This window comes from Pecten maximus, chromosome 5 (genome assembly GCF_902652985.1).
Source record: "Pecten maximus chromosome 5, xPecMax1.1, whole genome shotgun sequence".
NCBI lineage: Eukaryota > Metazoa > Mollusca > Bivalvia > Pectinida > Pectinidae > Pecten > Pecten maximus.
The window spans coordinates 37,475,268-37,496,565 of NC_047019.1; the positions used below are offsets into that span (position 1 = coordinate 37,475,268).

The following is a 21,298-nucleotide window of genomic DNA, read 5'->3' on the forward strand; positions in this document are numbered from 1 at the left end:
ATTGGTACAACATTGGTACAGTAATGGTACAGTATTGGTACAGCATTGGTACAACATGAGTCAGCATTGGTATACCATTGGTACAACATTGGTACAGTAATGGTACAGTATTGGTACAGCATTGGTACAGCATTGGTACAGTATTGGTACAGCATTGGTACAGCCTTGATACACCATTGGTACAACCTTGGTACAGCATTGGTACAGCCTTGGTACAGTATTGGTACAGTATTGGTACACCATTGGTACAGCCTTGGTACACCTTAGTACAGCATTGGTATAGTATTGGTACAGTATTGGTATACCATTGAGACACCATTGGTACACCTTAGTACAACATTGGTATAGTATCGGTAAACCATTGGTATACCATTGTCGACTGATGGTATAAGCATCGGTAGATATTACAAATACAAAGAGGTTGTGTAATTCGATAAACACACGTTATCGTAATACATAAAGTGAATAATGTGTGAACTAATCGAACTGATTGACACTCACGAAAATACAATAAAGACGAGCAGATCGATGGAAACCGTTTGGACACACAATGAGTTAGCCATGTTGGTACAGAGGTAATACCCGGATATCGATAATTATATAATTAGTCTCTGCTCATTATCGAGTCAGATGTCGACGCTGATGCGAATATGCTGGAGACAAAGGGAGAGTATTGACAGCTGTTATATAGAATAATATCCCACGTCATGCAAATCAAATTAGTACTTTGTCATCTATTCATTAATATTTAGCATACAACGATAGACATACCTTGCACTGAGTAAACTAAGGGTCACAACGGAACTTCCGGAATTGTATAATGTCCGTGTTGCCAAAAGCTCAGGAAGTGATTGTATAAGAGATATATAAATATATTGCATTATAATTGCATGTCATTTACATGACATTGAAAAATGTATTTTTAAATTAAAGGGAAATATTAAGTTTCGCATTCATGACAGATTTAGAAATATATAGGCTTATTTTCTTTGTGGCATAGCTGTAGGCGTAATGATGTACCTGACAGCCTCTCGTATTCCTTTCTGCCGTATTCTTGACTTCCGGATGTGAATGTGTGTACCATTCTACAGAAGACGTTTAACCTTCTGGAACACGTGGGCCCATATTCATGAAACCATTGTCATGCTCAAACATGATATTTATGCAAAACACAACTTTCTTTAAAATTAGGAAATAACAGTTTAAAAGAAGAAAAAAACTCCAAAATTCCTTGAAGTCATTGGAACATATGGATTCAACAGTTTCATAAATACATGCCTGGTTTTATTGGTTTACTAAGGTCTCCCTGTAATCATAGTGGTGTTTTTTGGCTCTTGATTTGGATATTTTTTTCATATTTTGACTTTCGATTTTGAGTTAGAATTACGATTTATATTACATGTCAGCATCTGTTTGTTTTGTCGTCGGTGTGATTTGTTTTCTCGTCGGTGTAATTTGTTTTGTCGTCGGTGTGATTTGTTTTGTCCTCGGTGTAATTTGTGTACCAAATGTTTGTCTAACCACAGTCATCTGTTTCTGGTTAGTATTTATAGAAACGATATCAGTCCCTACTCCTACTTTATCAACGTTGATATAGTAGTACACTAAAATATTTTTTATATTTTTCTTCTTTAAATACTTACCAAAAGCAGACGCCTGTGGTCTAACCTCTAGATCTGAGTGCATCCTGTTATCTTTTGTCCAATCTTCGAGAACATACCAGCTATATGTATAAGAATAAATATGCTTTTAAATGCTGCTTGCGTTTTACATTATAAGAGAGAAACTCCAATTTTCCGTACAGATTTGACGTAATATAAGTTTGATCTTGAAGAACCTGAACATTTGTGTAACATTTGTAGCGGCGTATTTACCTTTAATATAATCTGTATTTGATCACTATTGGCGTGTGTTTTAGTCTGGTCTGTCTGGTGTTTTTATTATGATATCACAATATCATGGCCACTAATTTTTACTATACTAAAGTGCCGCACCAGGAAGAAATCATATTTCAAATTTCATATTACACATATTTACACAGTGTCATTTCCCAACACGCTATCGACGTAATTATTAAGTACATCAACATGCTGTAAGTTGATACGTCAATATTCACGCAAGTGAAGATTAACACACATTAAATTTGAAAACATGTAAACTACTTGTAAAACAGAGCATGTTTCGCTAGTCATCATATTTCTGAGTTATAGTGAATGACGGCCTGTTAAATCATGTATTGACTTATACTTTTACATTTTGTTAACATTTTATTTGTTTGATGTCAAAATAAATTCGTATATCCAAATGTGTGTTTTTTGTCTTTCCACATGATTCTCCAAATACAAAAGACAGAACACACAGAGCAGTGAGTATATACACTTCATTTATTTTTGATACATCAAATGAAATGGAATCGACCTTGAATTTCATTTAAATCAACTCAAAGTTGAGATTCAAAATAAAGCACCCTTTCTTAGTAGAGATCCAAGTGACCTGGCGAGTCAGTTAAATGTCTGAAAGCTTACTTACCGACTAGAAATTTAAATTTACCTTTGATTACAGTATACGTTTTCAGCCAATTTTTTGACAAAAGTCTGGGTGTTAGTTTGATTAACTGTAAATTTGGAGACATGTTGACAGAGGTGAGTCTTCGGGGTTGGTTCTACGTGTGGTGTAAGTAAGGGTGGACGTTGTTTGTTCTGAGTCAATATTTTGTATAACGTCACAAAATTGGTCCCGTTATAATTGGTCTGGTAAACATGGCATGTGCGTGGAGTATAATACAATTTACGTATATGGGAGTTGCGGTATTTGTCGGATCACTTTATCAGTATAAATTACCTCGAAGAAAACACTTTCCAGTGTAAAACTTGTCAAATAAAAAATACTTGAAAGGACGGATGTTGGGTATAAACAGGTGGTATCGAGCACTCGGTACTACAAGTTATGTCCGTTATCAAACAAGCTAATACTGAAGCCATTACATTGTAAATTTCACATAAATTATTTACTTAACGATAAAGGTTTCCGTCACAATTAACCCATTGATTTTACATATATTGAACGAGTATATAGGTAAGAGTGTCCTTACCTGTACAGCAGACACGACGCAGTCGATCGGTAGTCGACAGAGATATCCAATGACCGCTGATCATACATTGACTCTCCCGGAACACAGATAGTACATTAAAGCCGGGCCAGAAGGACAATGTGGACAAGACACCAAGATAATACTCATCTTCATGTATAACGCTGTACTGAACAGAAGACATACAATCTGTTTGGCTGTCCATTATGGATGATCGCTTGCATGTTACATACAAAGGCTGATTATACCATCTACCTCTGATGTATATACGTGATTTTATGTAGATATAAAAGGGATTATTTTCTTCTTCTGGAACTAATTTTATCACATCTCACAAACCAACAAATGCTTAGCTAAAAACGGAAGGACTGCTTTAGAGAATTTCTATATCCAAATTGCAACTGAGTGTTTTGTCCTGCCACCAGGTCAGGGAAATTGGAGGACAATGAAGGAAGGGGACGTTGACAGGTATATCCGGGAAAGCAGCAAGAGTTACAGCGGATGTCGGGTAAAAAACTCCGCAAGAAGGAACTCTTTACAAAAAAAGACAATGGGGATAGAATCTGAGAGAAAGATGGCAGCAGCCAATCTAGGAAGAGAGGAGAAACAACTGCGAGAACAGCTCAGACATATGCAGATCGACAAAATGAAGAACACTATTGTGCATAATATGAGAGGTAAGGATATGCAAGCCGACACTATAGGACTCTAATTATTTCTAGCGTTAATTGAGGAAATTACATTGATATGTTCACCCAAGAGTCACTGATCGTTCACAAATCCTTTTGTTTACTTTAGGTATGAAATCATGACATTGTTTGTTATAAACCCGCAATATACAAATGGTCCAGAGAAAAGATGTGCATTTGTCACAAAGCATCGTGACGTTATAGTTGAAGTGATGTCACCGAGGTATAAACAATTTCCGCGTGATTACGATACAGCCAAAATGATTAATATATAATTCTGTTTCCTATAGTAAACGATATAATGTCATTTAGTCATCTTATTTTTAAACAGTTAACATAGCGTCTAAAATATTATACTGCATACACAGCATTTGTTCTGCTGTAAACCATTGTGGGTTCGTTTCCATTTCACATGACATTGAATAGATTTCTAGAGTTACAATGAATTAAATAAAACTATACATTTGGGCATTCTCTGAGACAGAAATATTATCAATGAACTAACGTATGGTTAAATGTCATCAGTACCTACCTCTCCTTGTACAAATTCTACATTGAACATGATCTTCTAAATGTTTGTTGGTTTTTGCTTCTGTTTAAATAATTCTAAAATAATAATTTAGTATCGTCACCATTTGTTTTCCACAAACCTTAAAAAAAACTCAATAAGTATGCTTCTTACTCTCTACAGTTGTATGTCACTAATATGGATTTCGCTGTCTCTGATATGTGCTGTAAGACAGTGGTGTTACATTCAATCATATAAAGACGGGACATCACCATGCCCCTGCATCAATGTAACGTGCTAAGATTTTATGCTGTCATTTCTTATTTTGTGTATCTATTTTTTCTCTATTGCCATGGAACATACAATATTCACTGAAGTTTAATCTACTTGCCATAAATGGAATTTGCTAATCAAGGGCATAAGTAATACATGTTTTAAATCATGCATGCATCCGTGAATTCATCTACAATTTATTTATCTGTATTTAGGGTCCACCTGCCTACATTCTACCTTCGAAACTAGGCTAATGCATGCTCAAAGCTAAGTCACTGTTCTCATATCAGGTATCTGATAAGTCATCCAGAATAAAGTCTTGCATAGTCATTAAATCTAGTTAATTAAAAGAGAAATACATTACTTAGTTATAGGGGAATAATCGCCGGCTTGGTAATGTTTATCAGGTAATTATCACTGAGTTTAAAAACCTTAAGAAGAATACAGTATTTATGGTATTGATAAAAAAAGACTTAAGATTTCTTGACATCAGAAAGTAAACACTTTAAAAGACTCCGCTTTTCTTCTTGAACAAGTCTCTCAAGGTTCCTGTCTATTGCATACCATCCCCAATCCTTCCCTTCATCACAAGTGTTAGGTCTTCACACTCACTGAGAACAAACACTTATCCACCCAACACGTACCAACGAGTTTTTGTTCAGTGTAACACATTTTCTTGACAGATCAATTTGTACAAACAGCAACGTTCTGTTCAGTTTACAATGTCTTAAGGAATGTCAACTTTGGCAATTTCAAAATATTTACCTTTACTCAGCAGGAGCTCAATGTGTTTACCTCTTTATAATCTTATATTGTAATGTAAATCATTACGTGTGGCCAGTACCAGTAAAACAGGCGTTGTATTATCACTCCCCCGTGATATACCCCTCCATGTCACAAGTGGTAAACAGATTGGTTTTGTAGTACATACCACAAACAAGACAAACACGACTGAGGATAGCCGGGATGCAGATTTTCTTTTTTCTTTTTGAGATCTTTTTATTCAGGCAAAGCATGTTAATATATTACAAATGTGTCCTCTCACAGGAGGGCTTGCACCAGATTTTTAAATGCCGCTCTGATTGGACGATGTTTTACATATAAATATACATATAATGAACGTGAAAAAATTATTAACGTATGATATATTTCTCTATCCTTTGAGCAATACAATCTTAACTATTGGAAAGATAATCTTATACATTACCCCATTTGTTATCAAATACTGTTAAGATATTTTAAGTGTTACTTATGCAAGTTATTGTGATTTTTTAAATACTGAATTTTATGATGAATTTGTTTAAATGAATACTAGAACCCTTCAATCTGAACAATAAGTTAGGCGAGGCAAGAAATACGAAAATGAGCGAGGAATACTGATACTTTTGAAGAATGTTTAACGAACAGTATTACTGAGACGTAGCTCAAAGGTTGACCATAAAAAATGTATGAATAAATTGTCGTGTTGTTTGATATTGTAACTTTTATGGACCTGTTAAAGAGCTATGAACGTGAAGAATTGGTTTTAAAATGTTTACTCAATTGCTATCAATTACAGTACCTTATCTACCAAGTCAGACTAGCACAACACAATGGCTTACTACCGCTGCCACGATATCGCGTATATTGGGAGTGAAGTTATCATGAATAAAAGCATGCAAGCATGATCTAACACCAAAACTAGATAACACTGCATATTATATAACTAAGTGTGAACATTTGTACATTGAATAACTAATTGTCAACATTTGTACATTATATAACTGTGTGAACATTTGTACATTATAAGACTAGTTGTCAACATTTGTACATTATATAACTAGTTGTGAACATTTGTACATTATATAACTAATTGTCAACATTTGTACATTATATAACTGTGTGAATATTTGTACATTATATAACTAATTGTCAACATTTGTACATTATATAACTGTGTGAACATTTGTACATCATATAACTATGTGTGAACATTTGTACATTATATAACTAATTGTCAACATTTGTACATTACATAACTAATTGTCAACATTTGTACATTATATAACTGTGTGGACATTTGTACATTATATAACTAATTGTCAACATTTGTACATTATATAACTAGTTGTCAACATTTGTACATTATAAGACTAGTTGTCAACATTTGTACATTATATAACTAGTTGTGAACATTTGTACATTGTATAACTGTATCAACATTTGTACATTATATAACTAAGTGTGAACATTTGTACATTATATAACTGTGTGAACATTTGTACATTATATAAATAAGTGTGAACATTTGTACATTATATAACTGTATCAACATTTGTACATTACATAACTAATTGTCAACATTTGTACATTATATAACTAGTTGTCAACATTTGTACATTATATAACTGTATCAACATTTGTACATTATATAACTAGTTGTCAACATTTGTACATTATATAACTAGTTGTCAACATTTGTACATTATATAACTGTATCAACATTTGCATTAAACAGTTCAGTCTCACCATACTGATGTTATCTTATTGGTAATACAAATCTAGATAGGTTTACTTAAAAAAATGATATTGCCCGACTGTATTGATACGTAATCAGGATTTACATGGTGTTTATTTAGTATTACTACAATAAAGTAAATTAAACATACTTACCTTATTGATATGTTTATCTATGACTGTTTCATCATATGATTAACTAAATAATTGGGATTTTGATTCATAATCTTTATACAGTAGTTTTAATGTTGAAGTCAACAACTTTCAAATACATTGATTAAAGCAGTGTATAACGTATAAATTAGTCGTCACGAACAACTGAGTTAAGAGTTAAGAGTATTTGCTGAACAACCGAACTGAAATATGATCTAGTTTATGTTATTTAACGAACCAGTAACATTTCTATAGGTCGATCATTCTTGAAGCATATCTAATAGATCATTAAGTAGTACCTACTTCTGAAAGTTCATGAATAAATACACTTACATTTCTATCGTATCCAAAACGAAAATGACATTTTAAACAGTCCCTTTTCAAACAGCCCATTTTCCTTGTTTCTGCGCCATTTCACTCCTTGCCCTTGAACCCGTCAAGTTTATTCAGTTACAATATGTGAAACCCTTATGGTGTTCCTAATAGAGCTCGTTAGTGCCCTAACACAGATGTATGAACGCTTACCTACCTTGTATAAGGCTAGATTAAAACCAAATACTAGAACAAGTTGCTGTGATGTTGTAGATTTAACGTCAGTTTTACTGGTCATACCCACCTTAACTATTCATTTTACTTTGCCAGAGAAAGTCAGGAAGGGGAACAATAGCGATATAAAGGAGGATGACGAGGAGCTACGCCATATCCCTACCGAGCCATGGCCTGTCACCCTATCGGAGAGTCCCCGGGGATCACCCAGACTCGGGAGTAGATCGGGTTCGAGTCTGGCTCATGCAGGCAAGTGTAAAGTTAAATGCTGTCAGTATGGCTACTGTAAAAGAGCATTTAATGTTTACGTTTATAGCTGAAAAGGAATGATACAGGCTTTTTTTATGTGACGTATTGAACCTCTGGTATGATACGTGTTGGCAATGTCATTTACACGAAATATGGAATCATTTTTTAAAGTCGATTACTTCAATCTTTGTATGTTAGTGGTTGACGTAGTATATTTCCATTTGCATGGCAAAACAATATATAACCTTACCAGAAAACATGAGATTTTCATCCACTGTGTGTTTGATTATGGGAATGACGACTGACCATCGTGGCTGTTGCTTAATCTACAAATGACAGCGGAAGGTGTAGGAAATGTAAATGTAAGTGTTGTGTAGCTTTTACAACGACTATGCTGTACTTATCATAACATTTTACCAAAGCGTGGATATAGAATTAGATAATTTAATAATTGCAACATCTAGATCAAACCACCTCGTTATGTTAAACAAATATTTATATAAATATTTTACTGTAATTTTTTTTCTTCAAAATACCGATTAATAAATAACAACTTAAACTTTTTGTTCAATAAAATAGGATTTGGTGCGTAATGTGAACATGTTTCAAACCCGATTTCACACCGAAGATAATAAGTAAGGATATCATAGGCCATACCACTGCCTAGGGTTATACAATAGACATGGATTTCCTGGTAACGCTGTAAAACATAATCAGATTCAGTATATATCGAGACGTTTTATCAAACAGTTTAAAAGAATACTAGGTTGCTTATCAGCTGATGGATAAAACACCTGCTTAAGAGATCAGGGTGGTCATACTTTGTGCCTCAGACAGGTCGTTGATATAGATTAGATAGATAAAAATACTCCCATAGGGTCAGGAATATCAGCGAGGAATTCCTCATGTTTACGGATTTGATGACGTTACAGGACGTCTCACGACAATAAGACACTGACAATTTGAAGGCGTATCTCTTCCCTACTTGAGTCAGTGTTTGTTTTCCTAGTGATAAATTTACCTTATCTTATTTAACTATATACCCCAAGCCTCTTCTATTCCTATATCAATATTTATGGCCAGCCCTAGAGCTCATAGTTCAAATGGAAGTTTAAATATTGTTACCATGATCGAGGTTATTTTGTGGGTAGTTTTTCCTGAAAGGATATTAGGCTAGAAAACGGTTATCTTTTAACAGTGTGTGCTTCAACAACATTTTAAATTCTTTTAAAAAGGAAACGCTTATAATGAATACAGCTTTTTGTTATCTTAGATTTGAAAAAAAGAGTTCCCTTTAATTTTTGACAATATAATTTGAGACGTCAAAAATATCGAATTCAAAAGAAGTCCGAGCCAATCACAGATTGTAACCAAACGAATGAGAGTTTTATACCTGTTACACCTATACCACTATTGGTACGGATATTACAATAGGTAAAATACAGCAGTACGGTTTAAATTAAACACAACACAACAATAGGATTAATTCCAAATTTTGAAGTTAATATTTGTTAATTATTTCTATACAGAACTGACAGTAGATCAATACATACCAGGTGATTGACTTATAATGGAAACAATGACCATGTTTTGGTTTAAGAAATGTCGTTCATTCTGTAAACAACCATTCCAATACACAAAAACACGATGATGAAAAATGTTCTAGTAAGTTTGCACACATTTTATGATAACACTTTTGTTTTATTATGGCGAATTTTTCTTTTCTTTTCTTTCTATAACATATATATTTCATAATACCAATTGTTTTATTTAGATGACGGGAACGTTTTCGCTTATACTCACTAAAAATAAATAACAGTTAAACGTTTCAGTTTTTTAATGACAATTTGTCAATTATATTCAAGGTATGGCCAATTCGAAAAGGAGAGGGCGTCGAATGTCCCACGAATTTGAGGACCTCGATATGAACACGAAGACTGGCAAGTTACGAGAAACCCCAAATATGGCTAAGAGTTTAATGGCGAGACGAAATTTGTATCGTCCAACTTCAGGATCTCTGACTTCTGTGAGAGGGAGTACAGACAGCCAAGGTCGTGGTAATGCTGATAGCTCTGACACATCATCATCATCCGCCGTGTCTTCTTTAGAGGACCTTCACTGGATAGGTAACCCAGCGGCCACTAAATCTGTTCGACGTGCCCGAAAGACTGTCGAGGAACAGGAACTTACGTCCGAACTTCACAAACTCGCTAAATCAGATTCGAAGAAAAAGAGAACAAAGAAAACATCCTGATAGACATATCAATCAAATTATGACCGTGTGATATTTGATCCCGTAATTAAATTCCTAGGAATATTGGCGCGATCTGAGAAGTAATGTTTAATCATTTTTTGTATTCTTTTCAATTCATTGTTTGTTACTTACTAAGTGATAATGCATGTATACGATATGTTACTACATTAATAACTCAAATCCGTCCATTAATATTTCCCCAGTTTTAGTTAGGTATATTTTAGTAATCATTTGATATTGTTTCATATTTTTTTCTACGAGATACATAGCTTCTGCCTAGGTTCTACAAAAACTGCTTCTTTGCACAGCTCAAAAAGTGTTTACAAACATATTCAAATTAAGACTTGTTGTGCCTGACTGACTTCAGCACTTCTAATTCATGATAATTATTTACAAGCACTTATACCCAGTATTAAAGTGATTACATTGTAGATTCAATTTGTTTTAGGTAAATGGTACAATACAAGGTAAATGATACAATTCATGTTTGGAAGTAAGTATTTATAATTGAATTGCAAAACAATGTTGTGTTGAGTTAAAGTTATGAACATTACAAGTTATTAATTAAACCTGATTTGTAGGTTGCCGATTTGTAATGAATACCGATGGTAAGATTTTGTCTTTTTAAAATAAGGACAAGAAATCTCAGCTTGTTTGTTATTTATTGACCTACAGATGTATAATACTACATTACATGCGTACCAACGTAACGATTCCTAGACATTTATTTTGAGGACAGAACATATAATGTATATTACGCAGATCTAGGTCATGTAATATAACCGACGACTAAACATATGTTGCTCCAACATCATCCTCGTCACGCAAACGATCCGATAATGCACACCATATTATTACCCCTATAAGTTATTGGAAATATTGAACAAACAAAACGGAATCAAATTGTTCTGTCTTTCAAAACTATTACTTTGATATACAGTGATATCGAAAAAATCATATTGAACTAACAATATGCTTTTCTGAAAGACCATGAAAAAGTTTTTGAACAATTTCATTAAGCCAAAGTCAAGTAATTTTGAAAACACTATCTGTGAGTGCTAGAGACAGAAAGTGTATGCAAATTTCACAAGGAGCTGGGGTGTATGCAAGTTCGAGTTGGGTGGAGATGGTTAGGAGAGGATTGAGGTGGTTGAGAATGATGGGAGGTGATTGGAAATGAAGTAGGGTAGTAGGATTGGTGGAGATAGATAGAAGTGGGTTGGTGGTGATTAGGAGTGGGGTGGAGATACTACACGTATCTTTAAAACAGTAAACATAGTACACAGGAAAAAAGAGCACCAGAGATATTACAAATTAACTCGTTAGGTAATACCGTATAGCACAAAGAAATCACAGAAATTACAACACAAATCTGCAAAGAAATAATTTAGAGAAAGCTACAAAAGTCAATAAAAACAACAAAAACAGCGCAAAAACAGCATATTATATAATAATTACATTAACGTCGATGTTTAATGTTCCTCAAAAATAACACATAAAATATATTTATCGCAGATAGGTTCATCACTCAGCAATCAAATGTCCATATAGTGCTAATATTGTATCATTGTTTAAAAATAAATATTTTAACTTTCAATTTCAAATTAATACCATGAACTTGTTTTAAATGAAAATAACAATGAAAGTGGTTTAATAAAAGATTGTTAGAACTAAGTTATGAATAACTATCATTAAGGCTGATGTGAATAAAAAAACATATCGGTCAGAATGTTAGCAAACACCCACCGGAATGTCTAAACTAGTGAGCAAGAACATATGGGAACCTAGCGTTTTCATAACGCATTAACATGTAAAGTTTGAGAAAGAAATCAGCGGGTAAGTGACATTTGGTAATTATTGATTAAACCAAAAATCAATTAGTCAATCAATATATTTTGAATTGCAATGTTAGGTAGCTTCTTTTGCCCTGAAATCTACTCAGGACTATATAAAAAGGGGCTTTTCAGCGACAAGGCACACGTTCCTGAATAATATCAGTCATTCTAGGCAAAATCCGTGGTTGCATTCTTACTAGAAGGTCACGAAAGCCATCATCGGAGTATTTAAGGACAACTGATAAGGCCAAACAACTGTTTTCTAGTATTTTCCTGATGTATAAACGAGTTTCGCGAAAAGAAATATATGTTTTTTTCCAAAACACCATTCGAAGTTCAGTGTTCACAGAGATTTTACGTTTTGTATATTAGTGAACATAAATACGAAACTGAATTTGAGAACTATAGTCATATCAAGAAATCATCTATATCCGGATTCCAAGTTCTCTTGGTTTTATCCGACATGGTTTACGAACTTATTTACTCATGAATAAGTGTTCCGAATTTAAATTTTACCTACCCAGGTTTGGTAGCAATCTCATTATCCTCCGAGTTAAATGATTGATATAAATCTATAGGCTGTTTAGTAACTACACCACCACTTCTTTTAAAAAAATGTTATTGTACGTACCATTTGGCCACAGGTAATAACATATATATCCATGTATATAATGTAGTTTGGCTCGACATCGACCAGCATCTACCTGGTTTCTTCCTATGAATGTTTTGTTTTACTGATATATGTATGCTTATTTTTCAGCTATATTTTCAAACATTTTAATTCGTATCAATATTGAACTAAGAAAACAATATTATTCTTGAAATAATTGGCTATGATCTGTCAGTTGAAATTGTAATGAAACAATTATGTAAAAATCTACGACACAATTGAAATCAGCACGCTAATCCTATGTCACTGACTGGTTTCTTTGTAAGTAAATATCGAGGTAAACTCTTAATGATATATCCTATTGACATGGTTAATAAACTCATTTACTCACGAAGTAAGTGTTCCGGACTTAGTTTGACCTACCTGAATACCCGTGATTGAAAGTAATGCAATTGTCATGTGAGCTGATAAATGATCTAGCCCGAATATGAAATTATCCTGGGGCTGTTTGACAACAATATTACGATTGTTCGTTGTTTGAAATTGAAGGGTATATATCATTTAGCTGTAAATAATATCTATATTGACCGGATATCGACTTATCGAATGTCTACCTGGTTACTTCCCCTTATCGTTTCGTTATATGAATATATTTTGTTTTTAATTTCAATTCAAAATAACATTTAGCTATAAATTCAAAATTATTTCTTTAGCCCAAACTAGTTCACGTTTAAAAAACAATATAGGTAAAACAATTATGTCAAGACATGACACAATAAGAACAGTAAACGAAATACCGCGTGGGGTAGTTTTAAATATGTACAATACTGAAGTCTTGGATAGGAAATCACATAAATAAACATAGCAATTAATAACAGTAACACAGAGTTTAAATTTCTTAGTACAGTGCTGTTAAAAGGTTTAAATCAAAATGTGTTGTATTATGATAACTAAAGATGAGAGGCATATTAATTGATAAGTGGCTATTATTGATCATCAAATGATACACTGAAATGGTTATGGGAGTTCAATGACAGGTGAATGCTTGAGACAAAGGCTATGCTACGGATGTTACACAGCGAAAGGTTAATATCAGGTCATGTCATATACCTTATGATAAAGTCATCTACCTTACAATCATTGATAAACATATTCTATTTGGACATAAGCAACATATCTTATCAATGATTTATTCCATACGTATACGAAGTATAAATTATAGCGAACTTATCATAAGTATTTAGATTGGCGTATTAATCAGATAATATGTGAAACGTCGATACCAGTTTTATACGTAATGAGCATTATTTTGCTATTCTCAGATAGGTATTATTTATATCAAATTATGAGTAAGCTAATTTGTTCTCGGTACTATTTAAAAAGCAACTCAACTACCAAATATCAGGTCTACTTGTAAAGATGGAATAGATACAATCTAATAATCGATTACTTAGTATCAATGGACATTCATAAGTATGTCATTCGGCTTTGACATCTTGACAGGCATAGTTAACTAATATTAAGCTATGGTTTAAGTATGTTTTTAAGGCAGTATTAATCTTTTCTAATGTTAAAGATGCTATATATTGCCGAAGGTCGTATAACACCAGAAAATGTCAAACATAATTACAGCATCCTTAAACTGATCCCATTGGAAGTTTCATACAAAATATAAAGTCGGATGAGGGTTTGCGATGGAATATCTTCGGGATGGAATTAATTAGCTATTCATGCTAAATTACAAAAATAAAAAGAGAAGCTAAAAAGGATATTAGGCCCAATAGCGTAACATATGTAACCTTTGCATTGTATAAAATATTCAATAGCCTATTGTTGTTTTAAGTCGATCATAGTTACTTTTTCATGTAGCATCTTTGAGTTGGCTCAAATTTTCATTGAACCCTCAAAATCGCCAATATCAAATCGAGGAAAATTTTCCTTCTGTTCCCATCAGAGTGAATTTTTCTTCTCAGTTTTTCCTGGTCCATTGACCGACAAAACTCGTATGCGAATTCGAACACGTTTTGTCGAGGCAGAAAATACACTGGCAGCTCACATGTTTCATTCATTGTTGTCAGTAGTTCGAATATCTTTATTGTCAATTCTACAGTGGTCTTCAAGCGCCCTTCACCTGACGAGTCTTTATTTAAATCTTTGTCGCATATTTCTGGATTACTTCCAACCAAATGAAACAAAGCATTCTTTAACATGTAGCTTGTGATATCATTATTGGCTTCATGTCCTAGATCAGTTTCCTCAAAGTTGTTTGTATCATCTGATCGAAGAGAATCCATTGGCGAATCTTCACCACTATTCGCCGATTCCGTCCCCCCGCTATCACGCTCTTCATCAGAAGAGCATGGTTGATTGGAGCCATTCAATGATGCTGTATCAGCTGTCTGTTCCGCATTATTTTCGATATTCAGATCCCAAATGTTTTCCTCATCACTGCTGGCCACTTCATTTAATGAACTCACTATGGACGTGTATACGTCATATTCTCCTGGTTCAAAATGGACATTCTCATGTCGCTGAATTTCAACTGGATCTCTATCATATAGTTCCTGAAAGAAATCGGAGTCGAACCTCACCTTTGGACATTCATTTTTGATGATTTTAGCCAACACGTAACTTTCTCTCACAACGTCTGGTAGGGATTCTAGGAAGGATACTTCCATTGGTGCACAGGACACACGAAGGCGACTTTTGATAAGGTCTGCCATATCATTGTCGTAGGTAGCTTCTGTTCTCGACCATATTGTATCTTCTACTTCAAAGACGTCTCTACAGTTTGAAATGATGTCATCTGGAGGATGTAACAACACAAAGAGCCCCGCTTCCAAGGCTTCTTGTGGGTTAGGAATACCGTCTCTTGTTGAGAAAACAGCCATTTTTCTGCTAACATGTATTGCAGGGACAAAGTCTATACTTATTTTGAGACCTTTAAAAATTTGGCCAATCCATAAAATTTGGAAATTCAGGACAGGCGTTTGATCAAACCCATTGTTCATATCATCACCGACATATAGGACTTTTCCATCCTGCCACATCTCTTTTTCCATCAAAATATTCCAGATAAGCTTGAAAAATTCCATCCTTACATCATATGTTTTGAAGTAACCATTTTTGTCAAAGAACGATTCCATTTGAATGGGAAGATGGGAATTTTCTCTCAGTTTCAATCGAACAAAACCTTCGTTGTTCGGTCCGTTGTCGTTCTCGATATCACAATATTCGAGAATATCGGAGAGACAGCAAACAAAATCAAACTCATCAGGGTATCCTGTTTTGGTTCCTTCTCTCGCGCTTCCCATGGAGACGATGTCGTTCCTGAATCTTGGATCACATTCTGATATTCGTTTTGATAATTGTTTTACCAGCTGTTGAACGGCATCAATGACTTGTGTAGTTTCCGGATTGTCAAAAAGCTTTCCAGACCCGGGTTGGCTGAGAAGTAGTTCTGCCAATTCATGAGCTTTGTATCCTTGTGTTTCTAAAGTAGCAATGCTATTGTCAGCTTTCACGATGTCTTTGTAGTTCATAGTGAGTTTATTTCCTAGCCAATGACTTTTTGAAGAACATCTAACTCTTTCATATATGATTTCTCTTTTCTGCCCTGCATCTTCTTTGCTGTGTGTTTTTAAATGTCGTTTCTCTAAAAGTTCGCATATTTGAGTATTTTTTAATAAATCAGCCAGCATACTTGGAGTGCGATTTTCTTTGTCTGCAACCGAGATATCTCCTCCGACATCCAAAAGATGTTCTACCATGTTGATATCATTCATCCATACTGCATAATGTAGCGCGGTGGATCCGTTTGTATCAACACTATTGACATTACATCCCCTAAAGACCAACTCCTGTACTGCCTTAAAGTTTCTTTGGACCATAAAATTCATCAAAGCATTACGCCCAAACTTGTCTGTGAAAGTTACATCAGCACCAGCACCACAGATCACGGAAATTTGATTCACCGTTCTTGCCCAAAATGTTGGTGTTAAGCCAAATTCGTCCTGGAGGTTTGTGTTGGCGCCCCCATACAGTAATATTTTGCACACCAGATGACGGTTCATTTTTGTTTCTTCCATCATTACACGGTGAAGAGGAGTCCTTCCCAAACTATTTGGTTTGTTCACATCAGCACCAGCATGAACAAAGTGTTGAAGAATGTCCAGGTCTAATTGACTTGATCCAAACATAAACCTCAAGAAAGGCGTTTCGCCATTCCTAGCTTCCATATTTATGATAGCTTTGATGAACCCAGAACGTGAAGAAACAAATGATTGAAATCCTTTGTTAAGGAGTTTGCACAAAAAAGGTGTGTTTTCGCTTTGGCCACTGATGTACAGATGTAGAAAATTCTTTCCTTCAGCGTCTTGCAACTCAAATTTAAAATCTTTACCGATATCTAGAAGGTTAGACAATACTGCCTCTGGCTGAAAATCGTGTTCCGCTGCCATGTGTAAGGCTGTTTGTCCTTTTTTGTTAGTGATGTTTACGTCAACAAAAGCTTCAATAAGCATAGTCAAACCTCTCCTCCAAAATTCATCGTCATCGATTTCGCCTTCATCAAAGGTCATCAAAGCATGTAAACACGTGTTTCCATTTTCATCCTGAATATCCACACGTGTTTTTGGTATTTTCAAAAGTAACTCTATCTTGTTCAGATCGCCGCCATAACACACATAGTGCAGTGCCGTCCTCGACCATTTGTTTACGCAGTTGACATGAGCACCGGCCTTGAGTAATATCTCCATAACCTCATACTTTACATCATCTTGGGTGGCGTAGTGAAGGGCGCTTTCCCCATCTGCGTCCTGTATGTTTACGATCGCGCCATGATCGAGCAGTAGTTTCACCATTTGTAAATCACTGTTTTCTATCGCTATCAGCAGAGGAACGGGGAAGTCAGCACATTCTCGGTTTGAAGATGTCCCAGACTGAAGAAGACTATGCACTCCTGTGTGATCTTGCATTTGTATTCCGCAAAGTAACGCATTCGCCCACGGCATGTTGAATATGTATGACAGCGATACCCAATTGGACTTGGTGTGTACATACTATAGAGATGGAACGTTCACTTTGTTCGACGCACCTTTTTTATCCATCGATGTGGTTCTGTGGACGAACAATTGACGAGAGTCAGTTATATAAATAATTATAAGAACCCTTCAGCTGCAATAGTGGATATTCTATATAAATGAGGATTATAAGTAATGATGTATCCTTCAGCTGCACTAGTGCACGTTGTACATTATATATTATACAAATATGTCATGGGTGTCTGTGCAATAGTCCAGAATATTTGACACGAGGTACTGGTAACTGACCGATGTTCTATTGCACTAGGCCGAATGCAATAGAACATCGGTCGTTTACCAGTACCTCGTGTCAAATATTTGCCGAGTGCAATAGAACATCGGTCGTTTACCAGTACCTCGTGTCAAATATTCTGGACAATTGCACAGACACCCATGATATACTTGTTTTATTACATAATCACATAATATTCCGAAACGTCATATTTTTTAGCCGTGCAATAGTTCAAAATATGGCTTATATGTATAGTGAAGGAAAATCAAACGCATTATGTAATAAAACACTAAAGTCACCCGTCATATTCAGTTGAATAAACAACGTTAACTCTAGGATGAAACGTAATATATAGGATAATATAGAGTAATCATTAGAATGTATTCTAGAGTTAAAACTAATTCTACAGATTCACTATATACGAAGTGTAATCTCTAGGATATAGAGTAAATACTAGAATATAGTGAATCTGTAGAATATAGTACCATTTCTGGATATAGTATATTCTCTAGAATATAGTGTAATATCTAGAATACAATGCAATATCTAGGGTATAGTGTAATCTCAAGGGTGAAGTATAATCTCTATGATATATTGTAATCTTTGAAAGATATTGTAACCCCTAGGGTATAATGTAATTTCTGGGATAAACTGTAATCTCTAGAATGTAGTACAATTTCTAGGATACGGAGTAATCTTTGGAATATAATGTATTCTCTAGATTAAAGTGTAATCTCTAGAGTATAGCGTAATCTTTAAATTATAGTGTAATCTCCATGAATTATAGTGTATCCTTAACTCAAAATAACCGATTTTTACCATATCTAAATCAACATTGTTAAGGTTAAACTCAGAGTACAAATTGGTAGTTTCTCGTATAAATTAATTATACCATACTCTTTATCAAATATATTCTGTATACTATACTCACCATCAAACTTTCTCTTTATCAAAGGTACTCTGTATACCATAATCTTTATCAAATATATTCTGTATACTATACTCATCATCAAACTTTCTCTTTATCTAAGGTACTCTGTATACCATACTATTTATCAAAGGTACTCTGTATACCATAATCTTTATCAAAGATATTCTGTATACTATACTCATCATCAAACTTTCTCTTTATCAAAGGTACTCTGTATACCATTCTCTTTATCAAAGTTTTTTTCTGTATTCCATACTATTTATCAAAGTTACTCTGTATTCCATACATTTTATCAAAGTTAATCTGTATACCATACACTTTATCAAAGTTACTCTGTATACCATACACTTTATCAAAGTTACTCTGTATACCATACACTTTATCAAAGTTACTCTGTATACCATACTATTTATCGAAGTTACTCTGTATACCATACTGTTTATCAAATATATTCTGTATACTATACTCATCATCAAACTTTCTCTTTATCAAAGGTACTCTGTATACCATAATCTTTATCAAAGATATTCTGTATACTATACTTATCATCAAACTTTCTCTTTATCAAACGTACTCTGTATATCATACTCTTTATCAAAGTTACTCTGTATACCATACACTTTATCAAAGTAACTCTGTATACCATACACTTTATCAAAGTTACTCTGTATACCATACTATTTATCAAAGTTACTCTGTATTCCATACTATTTATCAAAGTTACTCTGTATACCATACTATTTATCAAAGTTACTCTGTATTCCATACTATTTAACAAAGTTACTTTGTATTCAATACACTTTATCAAAGTTACTCCGTATACCATTATATTTATTGGTACATTTTGGTCTGTATTTTTATCATCCTTTCCATAAAGGTTAGATAATCGAGTCATGTTTCCACTGATCAGTTAGATTACATTCTAGACACTCCTTGACCGGGGAAGGTAAGAGTTATCGACCTTGATTCGGTATGGTAGCTTCTTTTTCATTCCTGCATAAGCAATGCTATACCATTCGATTTATCTGAATTATAAGGAAACACACTGCCGTTTAATGAAAATGGTATATTCAGAAAATTGTCATTTAATTTTTCAACTTTCGTTTTACATTGGTCATGCATTTTACGTGTGTTAAGACTCGTACCCCAAAGAAGGTCAATAAACTAGTTCCTTGAAGGAATATTATTGTCATAAGTAATCATTTAACTATCTTATTTGTATGATGCTGGAACAATCGTATACTTACCATCATAAATGTTGTTTATTCGTCGGTTCTAGGATATTATCCTCGGCGATCTTATGTATGTTGACAAAACATGCACTACTGTAGTTTTTTTGTTTTCGATAGGCTCCCTTTACTAGCAAATTTTACCATAAACGTTCCGCTTGAATGCCGATAAGTGGATATTTAAACAGTATGAAATATTGCGCCATTTACAGTATCGGCACACAGCTAATTTTTGTTGTCTTCAGGTTGATAAATCCTTGTATATACTTATCATACCTGCATATATTTTCGCAGATATTTCATTATAGCTGAACTCGTCGCCAAACAAGAACACTTGTTACGTGTCAACAAAATGTCCTGTATACAGTGGCACTATGGGGTTTGTCATAATGCTAAAATACACATATTATAACACTAAGTTATAACTAACTGTTATTTACTGATATACAATACTTAGGTGAGGAATTGATATAAACTAAATAGATGTAGTTGTATTGTGATGTAATAAGTGCATTTGAATAACATATTATTTAAACTAAATAAAATACTTTGTAAGGTGAACTTTCTTGGATTTTTATCAAACAAATGTCTGTTAGAATTTAAACTTTATCTTATAAGCTGAATACATATACTTATACGGGCCATATAAAGAACATGTTAATTCATTACATATACTTCGTTTAAAAGAGGGATTGTAAAGTATGGTGAAATTGAACTCTTCGTAGGGAAATAGGATATAGCACGTTATGGCTACTCGCCAGATATCATGACTTGACATAACCTGCGGTATGCAATTAAAATAAAGTACTGGCGGTATCTCATTATTTTTCATTTCTTTTGTGCACAATGCGTTTCCCTTAACAATACAAAAGCTGTTAACAAGGCAAAGGTTTCTACAAACAAATGAGATAACAAAGATGGATGTACACGTACGACGTAAACATTAATGGTCTCTATGTAAAGTCTCTCTGATCCGGACAAACTTCTCTTCTATTCTGACTTTTGTATGTCGGTAGCATATTGTCTCTCTGATCCGCAAAAACTGTAGGTAGTATTATGTCTCTCTGTGACACACCTCTCTGTTATTCTGACTTTTGTATGTAGGTAGTATAATGTCTCTCTGT

At 34.1% G+C, this 21,298-nt stretch overlaps 2 protein-coding genes across 2 annotated transcripts; one reads left to right on the forward strand and one right to left on the reverse strand.

The window, feature by feature from the left end:
* Window positions 1-3,087: 3,087 nt before the first annotated feature.
* Window positions 3,088-10,901, forward strand: LOC117327961. Its single transcript, XM_033885225.1, has 3 exons — window positions 3,088-3,765; window positions 7,850-8,002; window positions 9,868-10,901. Exons 1-3 carry the CDS (start codon window positions 3,534-3,536, stop codon window positions 10,254-10,256), a joined length of 774 nt encoding a protein of 257 aa, XP_033741116.1. The 5' UTR covers window positions 3,088-3,533; the 3' UTR covers window positions 10,257-10,901.
* A 789-nt stretch (window positions 10,902-11,690) lies between these two features.
* LOC117327960 lies at window positions 11,691-20,508 on the reverse strand. Its single transcript, XM_033885224.1, has 2 exons — window positions 20,193-20,508; window positions 11,691-17,819 (listed from the first exon to the last, which is right to left on the reverse strand). Exon 2 carries the CDS (start codon window positions 17,711-17,713, stop codon window positions 14,594-14,596), a length of 3,120 nt encoding a protein of 1,039 aa, XP_033741115.1. The 5' UTR covers window positions 17,714-17,819; window positions 20,193-20,508; the 3' UTR covers window positions 11,691-14,593.
* Between the last annotated feature and the right edge of the window lie 790 nt (window positions 20,509-21,298).

Bases quoted from the DNA above. Each gene is read 5' to 3' on its own strand.
- LOC117327960 (XM_033885224.1), bottom strand. From the start codon at position 17,713: ATGCCGTGGGCGAATGCGTTACTTTGCGGAATACAAATGCAAGATCAC.
- LOC117327961 (XM_033885225.1), top strand. From the start codon at position 3,534: ATGAAGGAAGGGGACGTTGACAGGTATATCCGGGAAAGCAGCAAGAGT. The intron at 3,766-7,849 runs GTAAGGATATGC...TTACTTTGCCAG, and splicing joins TATTGTGCATAATATGAGAG to AGAAAGTCAGGAAGGGGAAC. The intron at 8,003-9,867 runs GCAAGTGTAAAG...ATTATATTCAAG, and splicing joins TTCGAGTCTGGCTCATGCAG to GTATGGCCAATTCGAAAAGG.